Source organism: Capra hircus (genome assembly GCF_001704415.2).
Source record: "Capra hircus breed San Clemente chromosome X unlocalized genomic scaffold, ASM170441v1, whole genome shotgun sequence".
In the NCBI taxonomy this organism is placed as follows: Eukaryota; Metazoa; Chordata; class Mammalia; order Artiodactyla; family Bovidae; genus Capra; species Capra hircus.
The window spans coordinates 31,874,396-31,895,673 of NW_017189516.1; the positions used below are offsets into that span (position 1 = coordinate 31,874,396).

At 41.6% G+C, this 21,278-nt stretch overlaps 1 protein-coding gene across 1 annotated transcript in view; it reads left to right on the forward strand.

Moving 5' to 3' along the window:
* Positions 1-9,136, forward strand: part of SYTL5 (synaptotagmin like 5) — a 115,516-nt gene extending 106,380 nt beyond the window's left edge. Inside the window, exons 13-16 of the mRNA XM_005700922.3 lie at positions 1,682-1,790; positions 3,315-3,450; positions 6,035-6,243; positions 7,282-9,136. Coding sequence (XP_005700979.1) covers positions 1,682-1,790; positions 3,315-3,450; positions 6,035-6,243; positions 7,282-7,424 — 597 coding nt within the window. The 3' untranslated portion in view covers positions 7,425-9,136. The remainder of the gene's footprint in view (positions 1-1,681; positions 1,791-3,314; positions 3,451-6,034; positions 6,244-7,281) is intronic.
* The last annotated feature ends 12,142 nt before the right edge of the window (positions 9,137-21,278 follow it).

Consider the following 21,278-nt stretch of genomic DNA (forward strand, 5'->3'; position numbering starts at 1 on the left):
AGGAGGTGTAAGAGACACAGACTGATCCCTGGGTCGGGAAGATCCCCTGGAGGAGAGTGTGGTAACCCACTCCAGTCTTCTTGCCTGGAAAATCCCATGGACAGAGGAGCCTGGTGGGCTACAGTCCATGGGGTTGCAAAGGGTTGGACATGACTGAAGTGACTTGGCACTGTAGCACTGTAGCTTTGTGTATTCAGCCCTACAACCAGGATACAGAACAGGTCCATCCTCACAAAGATCCTTCGTGGTCTTTTATAACCACACCCACCTCGCTCCTGCCCCTCCTATTCCTAACAACTGTTTGTGTCACTCAGTCGTGTCCGATTCTTTGCGACCCCATGGGCTACAGCCCACCAGGCTCCTCCATCCATGGGATTTTCCAGGCAAGAAGACTGGAGTGGGTTGCCATTCCCTTCTCCAGCAGATCTTCCTGACCTAGCAATTGAACCTGAATCTCCTGCATTGCAGGCAGATCCTTTACCATCTGAGCTACCTGGGAACCCCTAGCAACCCTGAATCTGTTCTCCGTATCTATTATTTTGTCTTTTCAAGAATGTTATATAAATGAAACTGTATAGTATGTTATCCTATTAAGCTGACTTTTTTCACTCAGCATCATTCTCTAGCGATTCAACCAATTTTTTGCAGGTATCACTAGCCATTCCCTTTTCTTACTGAGTAGTACTCTGTGGTATGGCTTTACCACAGTTTATTTAACTAGTTACCTATTGAAGGACATACAGTTTCTTTCCAGTTTTGTACTACTACAAATAAAGATGAAGCAAATATGTATGTACAGAATTTTTCAGTGTACACATTCTTTTAGTTTCCTGGGATAAATGCCCAAGTATTGTTTAATCTTTTAATAAAATGCCAAACTGTTTTCCAGAGAGGCTATGCCATTTTACAGTCGCACCAGCAATGTTGGAGTGTGCCACTTTTTCCACATTGAATTTTAATGATGTGAATTACCAGTGTAGCTGTTCAGAGTTGGTGGCTAGCAACCCAATTTGAATCAGACATTATGCCTACTTTCCCTTTCTTGGTCACGGAGGTAGGAAACCCTTGTGACATCAAGGGAAGACAGAAAGAAATATCTTCTGGGGCTGTTATCAGTGAGATCTTTATTTTCACCTCATTCCCCCAAAATATTTGTATACGTTTAGTGATCGGTCCAGACCTCAGTGCATCACTGGCGCTTAGTGTCCGTTGACTCACCAAATGTGTGTTATACCTCCCCTCTCAAATTCCTTTTACTTTAAGGTTTAAAGAGCTTCTCAGATGGTGCTAGTGGTAAAGAACCCACCTGCCAATGCAGGAGACCTAAGAGACACAGGTTCAATCCCTAGTCTGGGAAGATCCCCTGGAGGAGGGCATGGCAACCCATTCCAGTATTCTTGCTTGGAGAATCCCCAGGGACAGAGGAGCCTGGCAGGCTTCAGTCTATAGGGTCACACAGTCACCTGGGACTGAAGGGATTTATATGCAAATGCCTTCATAGAATTTTCCAGCCTCTCTTTTGTCATGCCTGAGGCAGCTCTTAAACCAGTAAGGGCCAACATAATTCAAGTGGAATAAATTGTCACATCTAAGCCACCTAGTAAATATTGTATATTCAAACATGGGCTACAAAATTATAAGCATTCTGAATTTTTCTTTTTACCTGTCTCCTCTTGGCCAGGTGGAATGTGCTGCTGATATTAGCCTTCAGTACAAAGGAGAGCTGACAGTCATGTTACGTTACATACCACCAGAAGAGAAACTGATGCCTCCACTAGGACAATTTCAAGGTAGAGGAAAAAAAAATCATTGACTTTGATCAGTGATGTTCCATTTCTAGAAGTGTGGAAGTAGGGAGCACGGATTGGGTGGACTATGTTATTGGGTTAGCTAAGAAGTTCATTTGGCATTTTCCGTAACATCTTCTGTAATGAACTTTTTGGCCAACTGACATCAAGTGAAAAGGGTTAAGTATCACTGTCCTTTATGGAGAGTTGAGAAGTGTATACTGTATATGGGGCTTCCCAGGTTGCGCTAGTGGTAAAGAACCCCCTGGCCAATGCAGGAGACAAGCAAGACATGGGTTTGATCCCTGGGTCAGGAAGATCCCCTGGAGAGGAAATGGCAACCCACTCCAGAATTCTTGCCTGGAGAATCCCATGGACAGAGGAGCCCAGCAGGCTATAGTCCATGGGGTCGCAAAGAGACACAACTAAAGTGATTTTGCGTGCACACATGCGATATATGGGAAAGGGTTGTTACAAGAAAAGGACAGAGTTCATAATTAGAAATGAACCTTTATGTTGATACTTGTTTCTTGGAGGTCTAAGGTATATAGATCTTCCCCTGGGTCAGGGAAGGGGGCAGAAATGGGGGATGGTCTGCTAAGAGTCGAGGTGTAGGAAGCTGTCTGGATTTATGACATTCACAGCTACTCAGGGCATCTTAAGAAAGAAATTAACCTGGAACACAGAATACAAAGGAAAATTCCAGATTGGAGTCCACATTTAAATCACTCTTGCCCTTCTTTCCTCAACTCCTACAGGCAGCATACATTATCTTTCTGTTCATATCACCCTTGTCATGGTGACCCTTTGTCAGTAATTTCCTATCTCTTGACCTCAGTTTCCTCACTTCATAGGGATACTGCAACTATCAAATAGGTTCATTCCTGTAAAGTGCTTACAACACTGTTAAATAAAGGTGGTGGCAGCAATTGAGAGTATTTCATCAGAATAAAAATGTGGTGTGGAGAGTGTTTTCTCTCACCCTGAAATGTCATTGTGCCTGGGCTTTAGCCTTTAGAGCTAGCCAGGCGTGGAGTTGACTATAATATCCAAGGCAGGAGTTATGGAATTTTCTCTATGTGCATCTTGGCACATGTGTGTGGCTTTCATTGTAGCTGTTTCTCATGGAGAGCAGGGATGTGGCCCAGGCAGCTCTTGGGGTCTTTTCTGTTTTATTCCTTTTTATGATTTAGGGGAGTATTTATTTTTTTAACTTGTTAATTTTTTTCAATAAATAGATCCAGAAAGATTCCATTAGGGTAAAAAACATTCAAGTGAATTCACAGAAACATGTACAGTAATGTACATAGCTCATTCACTCACCAAATCAAATAAATCTTTGTAGTCTTTGTCAGTTTTGAAATGGACCCCATGATCTATCTCTCTTCTCTTCCCTTCTTTTCTCTTCCCCCTCTCTCATTCTCTTTCTCTCTTTTTCTTTCATTCTCTCCCCCAACTCCCTCCCTCCCTCCCTGCTCTCCCTCCCACCCTTCATCTCTCTGTGTTTGTCTCTGATGACTGATGCAGGAAAGAAGACCTTTAAACGAGGAAAAAAGAAGGATTCATCTATCGTCTCTGGAGGAATCCTAGAAGTGTTCATCAAAGAGGCAAAGAATTTGACTGCGGTGAAATCAGGAGGCACTTCTGATAGCTTTGTGAAGGGGTAATTTGGTTTGAGCTCATTTTCAATGATACTTAGTGAGAGATGAAACAGGAGACAGGGTGGCGGTGAGGTTTCTGTCTTGTTCTTATTCTAAACGTGTGCTAGGAAAGTGCTCCCCTTGAGTGCTGGTGCTTACATTGCAAAAAACACGAGAGGGATCTGCTTATTCTAGCGTATTTCAGGATTTCCCGTGACTCTCACCCTCAAGCCTGGTGAATTTTCCTGTGAGATTTATTTCTCAAAGGAGGAAAAGGTTTAGCTTTCTATATGTAATATTCTTGTATTGTGCTTTACTATCTTTTGGTGCTGGCAGTATGTGACAACAACCAAAATATTGGATCTTTGGAATTTTTCTCTCTTGGGGGAAATTGTAAAAAGTGGGGATGCCAGAGCATCGTCCCTCAAGATATCCTCTGGGAAGTGCCTTGGAGAAGCTCCAACACTGACTCTTGGGCATTTGTGCCCATTTTGTGGAACCTAGGGCAGTTTCTTGAGGGAATACATCCCTTCTGATGGGCATCTTACCCATTCGAGGTAACCCAAACGACAAATCCCTCCTGATTTCTTTTTGAGATTTTTCTCTTATAATCAGAAAAACTAGAACCAGAAGGATATTTTTCATCCATACAGACAAGCACATAAATGCACATGTTCCAAGCAGTTAAGTCTTGCAGTTCCCAATATAAGATGAGGACCCTGCTCTCACAGAGTACCACATGCTACAGAAGGTAAAACAAATTCCTGTGATGCCTGCCGTGAGGTTAATTCTTTGTCAGATGACAGTATCATTCCTCTCCTCCTTCCTCCTTAGAAAAGTGTAATTTCCTCCATGAGGAAATGAGTCAAACCTTTATGTTTACACTTCTAGCTTTGGTAAGGGCAATAATAAGGGGAAGCCAGATGTCTGGGTCTTCCCCGCTGGTGAGTGTGTGTACCTGAATTCCCGGCCATCTGTCCTTGACTCTTTCTCACAGTAGGATTAAGCACAGAAGAAAGGTTTTATGTGGATCCTGCCATTGAAATGTGTCTCCCCAGCCCTACCATCCCATTCAGGCCTCTTCCTGCTCACTGGTGGGATGAGGGGATGGCTCCTTGCTCATGAACTCATTGTGCCCTTGCACAAATGACTTGACATTCTTCTGAAACAGTTTTTACTTTATCATGTTGAACATGTATGAAAGAAGAGAAAATAAAGGATGTATTTTTAAGGCCAGTAACTTTCTAGTAAATTTTGTCCCTAGTTATAGTTAACTATTGAGCTGATTTTAAAAGGACCTCAATTTTTTTTTTTAAAGAGCATGAGAGAGCAAGAATAGTCCCTTCTATAAAATTTAATACTATAACATATAACCTTAAATACTCGGTCCATGAGCCAACATAAGAGTGTCTTAAACAACAGTCTTTGTATGGAAACAAACACTAAAGGTAAGGTATCCCATTGGCCAGAACTAAGTCACCTGACTATATGGGCTATAAGGGAGGCTAGGGAATGTAGTCTTTATTCTGGACAATCTTGTGCCTAACTGAAAAAATGAGCACTTTCTTTTTTTTTGGAGACAAATAGGAGAGAGAATGAATATTGGGAGATAAGCAGTATCTATTTGGTACATGAAATGAAATCTCAAGTGTCATAATGTGTCTTCTTTATTATAAGATCATTTGTGGTATTGTTCATGTTAATTTGATGTACTAATTCCATATCCATAAGTCTCCTTCCCAAAAGTGCCTGACTCATCAGGTACTATGATCAAAAACAGAGTAAGGAAAATGAGACAGGGAAGGGAGAGAAGCTGATAAAAATGTTACTAGGCAGGTTCCTACTGTGTTCAAATGGGGCTCATTTCCACTAATGAAGTGTTAAGCAACTCTGAAATATACCTTAGGATTGTCCCTTCAAGGGACAGGAAAGCTGGGAGACTCATCCACCAATTTCCTTTACTTCAATTTATTTTTTAGCTGTGCTGTACAACATGTGTGATTTTAGTTCCCTGATGAAGAATAAATCTGTGCCCCATGTGATATCAGCAGGGAGTCTCAACCACTGGACCGCCAGGGAAGTCTCCTCACCAATTTCTAAAACTCAGTGGTTGAGGGTTGTTCTGAGGGACATGAAATTCCCAGTAATCCAGGGTTTCCTGCATGTAAGCTGAGTCGGCTCACAGAGCACCAAAGTCCTTAATTGGAGAAGCCAAGAGACACAGGCGCTTAAGGTGGGAACCTGTCAGCATGACAGGAAGTGTTCATCCTGGCATCACATCCCCACAGAGGTGAGCCAGTGATGATGGGAGGCATGACATTATTACAGAGTGTCTCCCACAGGAGGTATTTTCATTTCAAGATGAGGGAAGGACCAATAAGATTAGAAAGGAGAGTGTGGGCATTCTACTCTTGCCCCCACTTAAAAGAGATAATAAACCATTCCACTATATCAACTCAGATGTAAGCATATAAGGTGCTGGGAAAGATAATCAAACACACACACCCATGTACACACCAGGAATTATGGGAAATTGATATTCTATGCAAGGATGCCCTTTTCTGCTTCACTGTCTCACTGATGACTTGATTGTGTTTTCTCCTGCAGCTACCTGCTCCCTGATGATAGCAAAGCCACCAAGCACAAAACTCTGGTAATAAAAAAGAGTCTGAACCCTCAGTGGAATCATACTTTCGTGTTCAGTGGCCTGCATCCCCAGGATATACAGCATGTTTGCCTAGAACTTACCATCTGGGACAAGGAGGCCTTTTCCAGCAACATCTTTCTGGGAGGAGTTCGTTTGAATTCTGGAAGCGGTGAGGGACTAGGGTACCCTTAGATAGTCTGACTCAGCATGGGGCAGGGGAGTGGTTCCTACAGGTGTAATGTGTCGTAGGTGTATTTGTAATTTCTGCTTAGCTGACTCTTGAGATTTCTATAGATGCTCTATTCCTTTATCCAAGGTTCGGTTCACTGTTAAAAATAGTACTCTGTAACTTTGTATCCTTCAGCTAGAAGTTTGGGGTGCATAATGCTTATATTTGGACCTCTTATAAAATATCATTTACACTTTAGTCTGAGTGAATTTCAACCACTTTCTTGGGCCTTACTTCAGGATTTGCTTAGGAGACAATCACCATGGTGATACACGCTTCTGACAATGACAGTACACCACAAAGGACTTCCCAGACCAACTTGACTTCATGTTCTTCTCAGTGCTGTCCAGGGCTTGCAGCCTTTACTCAACATTCCCTAAAAAATAATGTCTCATGTTCAGACAGGTCACAGAAACGCAGAACTGGTGCCACAAGACACAGCTATACCAGAGTGAATTGGGAAAGTTTTAGCAGCAGAGCAGGTGCAGCCCTGCAAACTTTCATTATCCTAACACTAGACCAGCCACAGTCTGCATGCAACAGGGTCGGCTTTCCTGTGGAGAAAACACCCCCACCCCTGTGATGCTCTACTTATGTATAGATTAAGGCTGTCTCTGTCACTAAAATGACAACTCCCAGGTCACAGAAGTGGCCTTGTTCAAAAGGGAGAGCCTTGGAGCCCAGTTCAGCCTGTTCTTCTGACATGTTAACTCAGTCGAGGTGAGCCAGCTTTCTACTTAAGCTACCAAAGTGAGTAAGAAACAAGCCCCCAGGGCCATCATAATTTGTTCCCCATCACCTAGGCAGAAGAGAGTAATGTCGCCTGCAAAGGATGTATTCTATGCTAACATCACTCATTAGATATGGTGAGAACAAACCAGTGAAGGTCTTTCTGGTCAGCAGAGGTTGATAAGTATCAGTCCAGAAGATGAAAACATTTCACTCCTAAAGTATAATGCTCCCCCTTCGCTTCTTTAGGTGTGAGCCATGGGAAGAACGTGGATTGGATGGACTCTCAAGGGGAAGAGCAGCGCCTCTGGCAGAAGATGGCGGACAATCCCGGAACTCCTGTAGAGGGCGTACTCATGCTCCGTGCCAGCATGGGGAAGAGCAAGCTCTGAAGGTACCAGCTCTCCAAAGTGAGGCCTCCCGGGACTGTCTGGTTGTTATTTCCTACCAGTGGTAGGCTCACGACGTGGAGTCGGCTTCCTTGCCATTTCTCACCTGAGCCTGTTGGGACATAAGGGGAGAGACGTCAATGTTATGAATAGCTAGGATCTTGCCAGCTGTCTTATAAAAGCATGTACTCTCTATGTCCACAGGCTAGGGCTTTTTTGACTGGATGATAAAAAGTATGCCACATGGTCCTGTTAACAAACGCATTGTGCAGTAACTCATGGGCTTTATCGCATAGGGGAAATGGCATATGTTTATTTGAAACTACAGTTGAGATTGGGAGTCCCCCAGCTTCTTCTAATTGTGAGTGACTTTAGGTTTTCTCAAGGTTGAAGGGAAAAGGGAACCACTTGGAACGTAGGCCTCTTGTAGAGTAAGAAGGGATACTGGCTACCCTTTCCTCACCCCGGAATCCCCATGAGCCAAAGAAGGCACTGTGGGCATGGTTGCTCGGGAAAGAGGGTGGTCCTGTTGTTGTAGCTAACTTGTGGATTAGCTGGGTGAATTTTCAAGATGAACTGAGGTTTTTATTTTTGTGGTGACTGTGTAATTGATACTCTAAGTCATCCCATTTTGGGGAGTGAAGAGACCTAAATCATTATACCAGGACATCAGATGTAAACCAGGACTGACCTGGGAAAACTGGGCTGTAGGGTCACCCTTATTATGACCTAGCTATTGAGAGAGCTGTGTTGTAAACATTTATAAAATGTTCTAAGCCATTAACTAAAAGGGAATAAGAAGCAATGCACATTTTTGAGCCCCTACTTGTATTACATCTGCTATATCCTGTTGCTCAAAGGAAGTCACATGGCCAAGCCCCAAATCAAGAGGTAGGGAAATATACTCTGCTCACACTGGAGCCATGGCAAGAGTGAGGGTGCTGGAAGAGATGAAGGATTGTGGCCAATAGTTCCATCCCACCTCTGTCACTTGGAAATGCAGAGGCTTTAGCCACCAAACTTAGATGCAAAGGGAGTTAATGCTGACAAGGGACCCTGGACCTGTTCCTCATTTTGCACAGTCCAAATCTGAAGCCCATAGAGCAAAGATAACTTGCCTAAGATCATATAAAATCTGTGAGTGTATCTGGACTTAAATACAGGGTGTAACTTCTAAGCCAGTGTTCTGTCGACTGTGGTCTTCCACTTGGCATGATCCTATGCTAATCGTGATGGGCAAGAGCACATAGATGGCGGGAGGTGGAGTCAAGTCCAAATGTTTGTATATGAATATACTTGACAGTCTTCTTCTGGAGTCATATTCTAGCCTCTCAGCTCATTTTTTCACTTGAATTCATGTAAAATTCCTTAAAAGGGTGGATACTGAATTTTAGTAGTAGGAAAGCTAGAATCATCTTCAGGTAGCTAATTCTTCCATATTCGAAATTTCTTTTTGAATTTTGAAAACAGATTTAAGAATATATTTACCATTATTCTTAGTAAGGTGAATAGCAATCCATATTGACTGTTATTCAGAAATAGGCTATCCAGTTCTAGGAAATGGAAGTTATTAGTTTAGTGTAGCTTAGTGCATATGATACAATTTTTTAAACTCACACCTGTATCTCTATGTTGCCCTTCTTAAAAACAGAAAACAAAAACTGTACGATCATCACTACTTCCTATATTGGAAGAATAAATGTCTTCAGACTTGACATGGCTCAGTATATCCTCAATGACATTTTTAGGGGAGGTGAGAGGGTAAGCCTGGAGACATTTCTAAAGTAGACAGACTGAATTAGATTTATTCACTAATAATGAAAGTGGCAAAATTAATTCCAAAATATCTTAAACTCCAGATGAGCATGAATTTCGTGTATTCAGACCTTTGCCACAGTTAGAGCAATTGTGAGAGTATTATGATTTCATAAAATCCAACATCTAACTGGGTGTCTCCATAATGTAAGGCCCAGGTATGCCGAAGACCATCAGAATCCTGTTGGTGTGACTCTCAGAAATAAAAGGCAAGTTGATCTTTTAGGTTACTTTTTGTTAAGTATAGTGTAGAGGTACAAAAAAGATTTTTAATATAAATGATACATGTGAATGGCACAAAATTAAAATAGTTCAAAATTGTGAAAAGCAAGTCTTACCCTTTCCTCTTCCATATCAGAATATATTGACAGTCTCTTTCTTTTTATATGGCTACAGTGTACTACATTATAGGGGTATATTAAATTTATTTAACCATTCTTATCAAATGCCACATTTAATATGGTTAATTAAGCTATCTATGTTTGGTGGCTTTTTGAAGCAATTTTTTTCCCAGAGTAAACACTTCTAAATTCAAAATGAGATCTGTATATTACATATCAATTCTACTTTTGGTTATTTATCCTACAGAGATTGATAAATATGTTAAAAATGAGTACATACAAGGATATTTCTTGGAAAAGATTGGAAAACATCCAAAAGCCCATCAATAGAGGCCTTCTCTAATATCATTCATGCCTAATTTTTCTATTTCATTAATTGTTCCCTTTCCTTGTCTGTTAAGGATTGTAAAATGCTTAACTTTGGATTCTTTTTTTTTTTTTTGGCTGTGCTGTGTCTTCCTCATTGCCCCTTCCACAGGGGCTTTCTCTAGTTGCAGCGCGTGGGTTTCTCTTATTCTCTGGAGCACGCAGGCTCTCTAGTTGTGGCAGGCAGGCTTACTTGCCCCACGGCATGTGAGATCTTACTTCCCTTACCAGAGGTTGAACCTGCATCCCCTGCAGTGAAAGGTGGATTCTTAAACACTGGACCACCAGGGAAGTCCCTCTAAACATTGGATTCTTTGATGCTTGTTCTCTCTTTCCTCCTCACTTTATCAATCCTCAGGTATTATCATGTATGGTATCCTCATTGTTTTATGACAAGCTTCCCTGGTGGCTCAGGTGGTAAAGCATCTGTCTGCAATGTGGGAGACCCGGGTTCGATCCCTGGGTTGGGAGGATCCCCTGGAGAAGGGAAATGGCAGCCCACTCCAGTACTCTTGCCTGGAAAATCCCACGGGCGAAGGAGCCTGGTAGGCTACAGTCCATGGTGTTGCAAAGAGTCAGACACGACTGAGCCACTTCACTTCACTTCACTTCATTGATGGATTTAATTGGGGCTTCCCTGGTGGCTCAGAGGTTAAAGCGTCTGCCTGCAATGTGGGAGACCTGGGTTTGATCCCTGGGTCAGGAAGATTCCCCTGGAGAAGGAAATGGCACGCCACTCCAGTATTCTTGCCTGGAGAATCCCATGAACAGAGGAACCTGGTGGGCTACAGTCAACGGGGTTGCAAAGAGTCAGACACGACTGAGTGACTTCACTTTCACTTTTGCTTCCCTGGTGGCTCAGAGGGTAAAGCATCTGCCTACAATGCGGGAGACCTGGGTTCAGTCCCTGGGTGGGGAAGATCCCCTGGAGAAGGAAATGGCAACCCACTCCAATATTATTATCTGGAAAACCCCATGGATGGAGAAGCCTGGTGGGCTACAGTCCATGGAGTTGCAAAAAGTCAGACACAATTGAGCAACTTTACTTTACTTATACTTATGACTTCAAATTTGCATCCCCAACCCAGACCCTTTCTCTCAGCCCCAGGTCCTGATCCAGCAGTTTATATGATATCTCCACCAGGATTGCTCATACTCTCAACATAGTAAAAAATGAACTCTTTATTCCACCCTTTTTCTTACACCTATATCTTTCTGCTCCGCTACATTCTGTCTCAGTACTTTGTCCCATCATCCACCAGGTTATACTAACTAGACACTGGGTAGTGACCTTTTCTTTTCATTGACCTGTAGCAGACTTACAATATTAGTTTTAGCTATACAACATAGTAATTTGATATTTTTATAGATTATATTCCATGTAAACTTATTATAAAATAGTGACCATATTCCATGTGCTGTATCCTTATAACTTATTTATTTTATACCTAGTAATTTGTACCTCCTTTTACATATTCTTGGAGAAGGAAATGGCAGCCCACTCCAGTATTCTTTCCTGGAAAATCCCATGGATGGAGGAGCCTGGCAGGCTGCAGTCCATGGGGTCACAAAGAGTCGGACAGGACTGAGTGACTTCACCCACTCACTCACATACCTTGCGCCTTACCCTACACTTCTCCCCCCTAGTAACCACTAGTCCTCTGTAACAGTGAATTTTTTTTGTTTTTTAATTTTTGGCTGCTTTGGGTCTTTGTTGCTGTGCATAAGCTTTTCTCTAGTTATGGCGAGCAAGGGCTACTCTGTATAGTTGTAGTGTGTGGGGTTGTTGTTGCTGTGGCTTCTCTTGTGAAGCCTGGGCTCTAGACACCCCAGCTTCAGTAGCTGTGGCTCGAGGGCTCTAGAGAGCTAGCTCAGTAGTTGTGGTCCATGGGCTTAGCTGCTCTGAAGCATGTGGAATCTTTCTGGACCAGTAATTAAACCAGTGTCCCCTGCTTTAAAGGCAGATTCTTAACCTCTGAACCATCAGGGAAGCCCCTCTGTTTTATTATATTCACTAGTTTGTTGTATTTTTTAGATTCCACATACAAGTGATAGCATACAGTATTTGTCTTTCTCTGACTTATCTCATTTAGCATAATGCCCTACAAGGGCATCCATGTTGCTACACATGGCATTATTTCACTCTTTACTACGGTTGAGTAATATTTCATTGTATATATGCACCATGTCGTTTTTACCCATTCCTCTATTGATGGGCATCTAGGTTGCATCCATACCTTGGCTGTTGTAAATACTGGTGCTGTGAACATTGGGTATATATATCTTTACAAATTAGTAATTTTTGATTTATGCTTCTTCCTTACCCTGAGGCAAAATTAATCAGGAAATCGTATTGATTATATCTCCTGAAGATCTCAAAAACCTATCCAATTCTCACCATCTCCATGCCACCACCTAGGTATAAGCCATCATTACCCTCACGAAAAGGGTAGGAGGGCAGGAGAAGAAGGGGACGACAGAGGATGAGATGGCTGGATGGCATCACTGACTCGATGGACGCAAGTCTGGGTGAATTCCAGGAGTTGGTGATGGACAGGGAGGCCTGGCATGCTGCGATTCATGGGGTCGCAAAGAGTCAGACACGACTGAGCAACTGAACTGAACTGAACTGACCCCTCTCTGTAATTGTTACAAATCTCCTAACTGCTATTTTGGCAGCCACTCTTGCCCTCCTTCAATGTACCCTCCACACAGTGGCCAGATTTTCCCAGCATGTTAATTTAAAATGTTTAAACATATGGGAAAGTTGAAATGATTTTATAGTGAACACCCTTATACCCACCACCTAAATTCAACTTCTACCAGTAGGCTATACTTGCACATCATTGGCTATATGTCTATCCTCAGTTCAGTTCAGTCACTTAGTCGTGTCTAACTCTTTGTGACCCCATGGATGGCAGCATGCCAGGCCTCCCTGTCCATCACCAACTCCCGGAGTTTACTCAGACTCATGTCCACTGAGTTGGTGATGATCGTTTAAAAATTGCAAATCTGATCATCCTTTAAAACCTTCTGTGACTTTCCATTGCCCTGTGAATAAAATCCAAATTCCTGCTCATGGCCTGCCAGGCCCTGTATTAGATGATTGCTGCCTCCAGCTCACCCCACACCATGCCTCCTTCCTTTCTCCCCTTTTAGCCACACAATGCATTTCTCTACTTTTCAGTTGTGCCAGCCTCTAGTCTCTCTCACAGCCTTTGCAATGGAATCTTCTTGCTCCTTCTCTTTATTGACCTGATTTCCATTCATCATCCAGGTCTAAAATGTTACCTGCTCAGGAAAATCTCTCCTGATGCCCCTCTGCCTGACTAGGTCACCTGCCTCTCTTTCCCCTTCACTACATACATCAGAATTTTAATAAATTATTCATGTAATGAGTCCTATCATGCCTGTGTCAATTCCCTTCCCACCACATCCCAAGAATATAAGATTCAGAGGGGCAGAGAGAGATGGTATTCATATTATTTCATAGCTGCATCCCCCATGCTTAGTTAAGAGCAGGTAATAAAATATTTGTGGATTAAGTGAAAGTGAAAAAACAGTAAAAGAATGTTAGAATATAGGTATCTTTAGAGATCACTGTTACAGGGAACTGGGATCCACATAGATCAAGAGAAATATCTGACTCTGATTGGTCTTTTAAAAGCAACCTTTCTTCTTGCCTAGAGAATCCCATGGACAGAGGAGCCTGGCAGGCTACAGTCTATAGGGTCACAAAGAGTCAGACATTACTGAAGTGACTGAGCACAGCACAGCACTATAAGTACTTTAGTTCAATCCTAGACAGCACATTTCAGCTTCTCTTGGCATAGATAAAGCACAGAGTGTTCTCTCCAGCCTAGCATCTCAGCTTCTCAGAAGAGGAGACCATGGCCTTGCCTGGAGGATCCTACTCCTTATTTCAAGCAGCCCTCAATTTTTTTCTTAGTTGAATCAGACAAGTTATAAAGAGACCTTGGCAAGCTTACAAGCCTGATTTCAACCGTTCCATTCGTAAATAGCACCTGCAGGACACATGGAAGATGTGTATACCAGTATATCAGCTTTCAGTTTGCTGTTTGTTGTTAATGTTATTGGAATCGTCAGGATATGGATTTTCCAGCTCACAAAAGCACCAACCACGAAGATATTTTGATGGGACTTTTTATTTTGATTTCCTTTGCCTTAGAAAAAGCTTAAATATATGATAAATCATTTCTAAGTACTTAACTAATGGGTGAATTGAGCCCACCATATTGACAGTAATATTAGCAGCAGCAGCATCTACTACTCCAAGGTTTCTATTTGGCAGGGGAAGAGATAGCTGTGGAAAAAATAAGGGTAAAGCCCACTCTTAGAAGCAAACTGGATCAGGATATCAAGTCCCAGAAGCAACTCAGAGTGAACTATGATGGAATTTTGGGCTGTGATCAGTGTTTTTCTTCCATGTAGATACTTCACATGAAACTGAGCATTGCTTTTAGAAGTTGGCAGAAAAGGTTTCCTCCCACAATGGTATATTTATGACCTCTGAAGTTAATGAAAAAAAAAAAAAAAAGAATGAGGAAGTTTATATAGGCACCATTATAGCAAACATTGGATCTTGCAAGGCTTGAGCAAGAGCCATGGAAATTGGGCCATATCAAGGATTCCACAGGATTATCTGAATATGGGGTGTGAATGTAATACACTGATTCTAGAGCATTGCTCCAAGCCTACTGAACAAAATCTCCATGAAATTCCATCATTTTTTATCAAGCTTCTTGGGTGATTCTAATACAAACGGATCACAGTTTGAGGAAGATTGTATTTGAGGAGAAATTACATTAGCTATATTATTTGCACCAACTCTGCATCATGATAACACATTGGATTTGATTAACCTGGATGTTATTCATTGTGAGCCAACCATGGTGAGATGGAAGGAGCCTGAACTTGAACTCACATTGACAGAAGCTCAAGTCTTGACTACATACCAACTGTGTAACCTCAGTCAAGTTCGTTATCCAATCTAGGCCTTGATCTAGTTGCCTAGAAAATAGGGATAATTGGGCTGCTTTGGAGAAATTGAAGATATCAAATGAGATAATATAGGTAAATATGCTTTGCCACTTCTAACCCACTGTGAAAAAAAGATCATTATTAGTGATCTAGAGACAGCAACAAGCTGGAATCAAGACTGCTGGGAGAAATATCAATAACCTCAGATATGCAGATGACACCACCCTTATGGCAGAAAGTGAGGAGGAACTAAAAAGCCTCTTGATGAAAGTGAAAGAGGAGAGTAAAAAAGTTGGCTTAAAGCTCAACATTCAGAAAACTAAGATCATGGCATCTGGTCCCATCACTTCATGGGAAATAGATGGGGAAACAGTAGAAACAGTATCAGACTTTATTTTTGGGGGCTCCAAAATTGCTGCAGATAGTGATTGCAGCCATGAAATTAAAAGACGCTCACTTCTTGGAAGGATAGTTATGACTAACCTAGATAGCATATTGAAAAGCAGAGATATTACTTTGCCAACAAAGGTCCATCTAGTCAAGGCTATGGTTTTTCCAGTGGTCATGTATGGATGTGAGAGTTGGACTGTGAAGAAAGCTGAGGGCCGAAGAATTGATGCTTTTGAACTGTGGTGTTGGAGAAGACTCTTGAGAGTCCCTTGGACTGCAAGGAGATCCAACCAGTCCATCCTAAAGGAGATCAGTCCTGGGTGTTCATTGGAAGGACTGATGCTGAGGCTGAAGCTCCAATACTTTGGCCACCTCATGCAGGAAGTTGACTCATTGGAAAGGACCCTGATGCTGGGAGGGATTGGGGGCAAGAGGAGAAGGGGACAACAGAGGATGAGATGGCTGGATGGCATCACCGACTTGATGCACATGAGTTTGAATGAACTCCGGGAGTTGGTGATGGACAGGGAGGCCTGGTGTGCTGCGATTCATGGGGTTGCAAAGAGTCGGACATGACTGAGCAACTGAACTGAACTGAGAGATAGCAATCTGTGGTTCATAATCTCTTAAGCCCTTCTTTTCCTGGGTGTTTAGCTAGGTCTTAATCATTCATTATAATAAAGTAGTCTCCAGTGTATAGCGACAATACAAAAAATACCCAAAAAACTCCTTACTTCATCTGATTAGATAGTAATTTTTGCAAAAGTGTTCCATTTGATGGAAAGAGAGACTTGTCAGCTTTTTGTTAAGAGTTTGTAGAATCCATAAACAAACTATCTTTCCACCCTTTTCCTTAACATTTTCATTGTAATGACCATCTCTTACTATGGCCCATCACTTATCTCCTATGTCAGGGAGATCAAACCTGCCTTCCTCACAGGGTTGTTCAGTATCTCACTTTTTATCTACAGAAGGAAATTTACCATTCTGTCAAAACAAATTCCATAGAAATACAAATGCTGTGGTCATTATGAGGAATGCATGGTGTTTCAAAGATTAGTACTTCTTTCTCATTTACCGCATTAGAATTTATTGACTTATACCAGCAAAGGGTTCCTTTCATACTTGGAAAAAGGAGATAGAATATATAGTTAGTATTGCCTATAAGTGACAAAGTACACCTATAGGGAGTAGATCATGTTTTTCTTTCCAGTATTTCAGCAAAGAAGGATTAATGTCTCTTATTTTGTTTTCCTTTGTCTCTGATTGAGGCAGAAATTAATACAACAAGCAAGTAAAATATTTCGGTATAATAGTTAAAGCAAAAGTTAAAATCATTGGCATTTGCTAAGGAAAAAAATGTCTCTTTATAGAAGGGTAGAGAACTAGATATGAACTTGAGTCAAAATACTTTTACCCTTTTATTGTCTTTGTCTGCTTACTCTGGGGGAAGGAATCTAATTGCTCCTTCCAAGTATGATTTTCTACTTAGCCAGAGGTTCATTTTGTCTTCAGAAAGATGAAACTTGTTTGTGCAAATCTATGGAAACTGATGGGTCCCAACAGTAAAAATGTTTTATTTATTTATTTATGGATTTTTAAAATTGGGATATAATTGCTTTACCATGTTGCATTAACTTCTGCTGGACAATAACATGAATTGGCCATATGTATACTCACTCATATCCCCTCTTCAGCCTCTCTCCCACCCCTGCCCATTCTACCAGTAAAATCTTTCCCATTTGAAAACAGGGAAGGGAGCCATTCCCTTACAAAACAGTTTATGTCAATCATTTATGTTTGAACTGTAGTTAGAGTGATTGCCTATCAGGAATATATTTGCTTTTCCATCCTTTCCAATATTCATTATTCATAAATTGATGTCTTGAAGAGAGTTCATTGGTTTTCAGTTGCTATGAAGAAAGAAATGTTTAGACTTTTCTGAATCTTCTTGCTTTTGACCTTCTTTATTACCCTTAATTAACTTGTCCTTCTTAATTCCTAAGTATCCTCTTACATTGTGCCTCTGACAGATGGGGTGTAGCTCCGAAGATGGGAGATGTCCTTAATGTTTTTGGATTAATGGAAATGTTATTAGTAATTTTCAGGTCTTTTCTATCACCTCTGAAACCAGCTCTGTTACAGTCATTTGTTGGCAAAGCATCTGAATGCACAAAGCCAGGTTGGGGGAGGAGGAGTTACCCTGACTGCTTCCTAAGGAATCAGAATGCAAGGGGTACTAAACATCCCTGCGAAAGTATAATGAGATGGGGAACTCCTCCTGGAAAGACTATGGTATTAGCAAGACATACTGTCTTCTTGAGTAGAGAAGTGAGGCAGGGACCCCATGCCTGAACAGCAATTCATGGTTGATGAATGACAGGTTTGATTAGAGACTGGGCTTCTGTTTTCCTGAATGGAGTATGTAACTTGGGCCAGGCATGAATCGCTAAGGACAGGGAAAGGGGGAGAAGGGTGGCCTCCTTTGGACATTTCCTTTATCCCTTCCACTAGGCAGCATTTCTCAAAATAAATGTTGTATCAATATAAATATTTAAAGAGCCTCAGAGACGGACACCACATTATCAGGGCAAGAACTGGCCCAACTCTGAATGCACTAGGTCCCTGTTGCTGGATTGAGTGTGGTTGTCACAGGCAGGCTGTTTTTCTCTGGGCCTGAAGATGAATCCAAGCGTTTAGTGGACTGGAGAGGGAAGATGCACTTGCAATACCCTAAGAACACCTGAGGATTGCTGGGTTCCTGGGACATTGGAATGGCAGCTCTCCTTGGGAGGAAGTAAGGGTGGAAATTTTCCAAACTCTGCCAAGGACTGGGTCACCTGTATCTGCCTTGTCCCTAGCACGCAGCTACTTTGTCTGCCAATTTACTCTCCTAAGCTCTGGCTTTGCTAGGAAGTTGATCTCTTTGTTTTTAAACTATTAGACTTTAAGAAATTAAAGAAGTATTAGGTTTGCAGAAAAATTAAACAGAAAGTACAGAGTTGCCATATACTACCATTCCCCTCCCCCTGCAAGTTTCGCCTGTAATTAACATCTTCTGTTGGTGTGGTGATGGTGTGATACATTAATACAATTGATTAACCAACATTGGTGTGTTATTGTTCATTGAAGTCCATAGTTTACATTTGGGCTCACTCTTGGTGTTTTACAGTGGTATGGGTTTTAACAAATGCTTGATATCATGTATCCACAACTACATTCTCATACAGAATCTTTTTGCTGCCCTAAAAATCCCCTGCACTCCAACCCCTAACAACCACTGGTCTTTGTTACTGTCTCTATAGTTTTGCCTTTTTCCAAAATGTTATATAGTTGGAATCAATTATACAGTATATAGCCTTTTCCAACTTGCTTCTTTCACTTATCAATATGCATTGAAGTTCCTCCGTGTATTTTGTGGCTTAATAACTCATTGATTTCTTTTTTTCGACTGTGGTAAGAACGCTTAATGGGAGATGTACCCTCTTAACAAATTTTTAAGTGCACAATACAGTATCGTTGGTTTTAAGGAGAGAGGGAAAAGGATGGAAGATTTAAGAATTATTGTTTCTTAAACATTTAAAATTTCTTAAAAATTTCTCAAACATTAAAAAAATGACCTGGAGAAGATGGGAGGTCTGCATTTATTTTGCTGGTTTTCTTGGTTTTATTATTGGCTACAAATGATTGTTCCTATTTACTTGTTTTGCCATGTATAGTGCAAAATCAGTAGCAATGCTTAAACACTTAATATGCCTACTTCTAAGCTTCTGTATGGATTGTGTCCCCCAGACCAAAGCTTTGTGCCACTCTGTACTTGCTGCAAAGTGTAATATCTTTTTCATTAAATTCACTTTCCTAATATCTCTCATGTGTTCTATTACAAATTATTCCTGGGTGCTTGAAGATACATATACTTGAAAATGTGTCGTGTGTCACCTAGTCCTCCTGTTTTTATACTTATTTGTCTTTGGAGCAAAGCACATTTGCTGAATTGAGACACACAGTTTGGATGACTGTCTGGTGTCTAAGATTCGGATGATGTTGAACAACTCTTCTTGTTGCTTAGCTATTGAATCTCTCATTTTGGTTTTTCTTCACCTTTCTTTTTGTAAAGCTGAACCCTGACACCATCATTCCCTTTGCTCTGGGCAGTGATAAGAGAAGGGATCAAAGAAGTGACATTTATTGAGCACCTACTATACATCAGGGACTTTATAAATTATTACCTATTATCTGTGTTTAAAAAAGACAAAGGACAAAACTGGAGACATGAGTCTCAGGTTAAGTAACCCATCTAGTATGTAATAGGCCCCACCCTACATTTCAGATCCCAAAGCCCATGTCCTTAGTTCTTCACCAAAATGTACCCCAGATTCTCAGGGTGTGAGTCATGAACCAACAGCATTAGCTTCATCTGGGAGCTTGTTGGAAATGAAGAATGTTGTGCTTTAAGCCAGATTCAATCAGAATATTCATTAGAACAAGATCCTTGGTTGACCTGAAATCACAATAAACTTTAAGAAGCATTGACTGGACCTTAATATTTAAGGTACTTGATACTATAGCCTGGTTGTTGTGAACATTGGCCTAAGACACACCCCATTTATCAGTCTTTTTTTTTTTTAACTTTTATTGAACTATAGTTGATTTACAATATTGTGTTAGTTTCAGGTATACAGCAAAGTGATTCAGTTGTATATATATATTATATATATATGGACTTCCCTGGTGGCTCAGATGGTAAAGAATCCACCTGCAATGCGGGAGACCTGGGTTGGATCCCTGGGTGGGGAAGATCCCCTGGAGAAGGGAATGGCTACCCACTCCAGTATTCTCTTGCCTAGAGAATTCCATGGACAGAGGAGCCTGACAGGCTACAGTCCATGGGGTCGCAAAAAGAGTCAGACACGACTGTGTGACTAAGCAAACAAATTTATATCTATACATACATACACACACACACACACACACACACACACACACACACACACATTGAAGTGAAGTGCAAGTTGCTCAGTCATGTCCGACTCTTTGCGACCCCATGGACTGGATTGGGTAGCTTTCCCTTCTCTAGGGGATCTTCCCAACCCAGGGATCGAACTCAGGTCTCCCGCATTGCAGGTGGATTCTTTATCAGCTGAGCCACAAGAAAGCCCAAGAATACTGGAGGGAGTGGGTAGCCTATCCCCTCTCCAGTGGATCTTCTCGACCCAGGATCGAACTGGCGTCTCCTGCATTGCAGGTGGATTCTTTACCAACTGGCCTATCAAGGAAGTCCCACATATAATGGAAGAGAATGTAAAAAAGAAATATATATATATACACGCACACACACATATTCTTATTACAAGGTATTGAGTATAGTTTCATGTCCTATACAGTAGGTCCTTGTGGTTGTCTATTCATAATAATGTGTATATTTCCATCTCAAGCTCCTAACTTATCCCTTTCCCCTTTGGTAACCATAAGTTTGTTTTCTACTTCTGTTTTGTAAATAAATTCATTTGTATCTTTTTTAAAGGAGTTTTAAAGATATTTATTTGGCCGCGTCAGGTCTTAGTTGCGGCACATCAGACGTTCAATCTTTGTTGCGGGTGTAGCAGGGCTTCCATACCACTCTAAAAGGGGCAGAATACAGCCAGTTCTAACTGTAAGATGTTGTTCTGGGTGCTCTACCTCTGTCCCTGCTTTTTTCCCTCTTTGTCCTTCTTCACACTGATCTGTACCCTAAGAAGCCAACCTTAATGAACTGCTTCACAGGGGCTCTCTTGCCATGTGGATTTTGGTTGGGCTTGGCCAAAGGAAGGGACCAGTAGGAGATTGAATGGTGAGATCAATATAGTTCTTCCCCTGGCTCCTTCCTACTGGATCACGGGGATTATGCTCCTCTGCCCAGGACTAGAGCTCCTGGCAGGTGGCCTTCCCCAGCTGGAGGTATGGC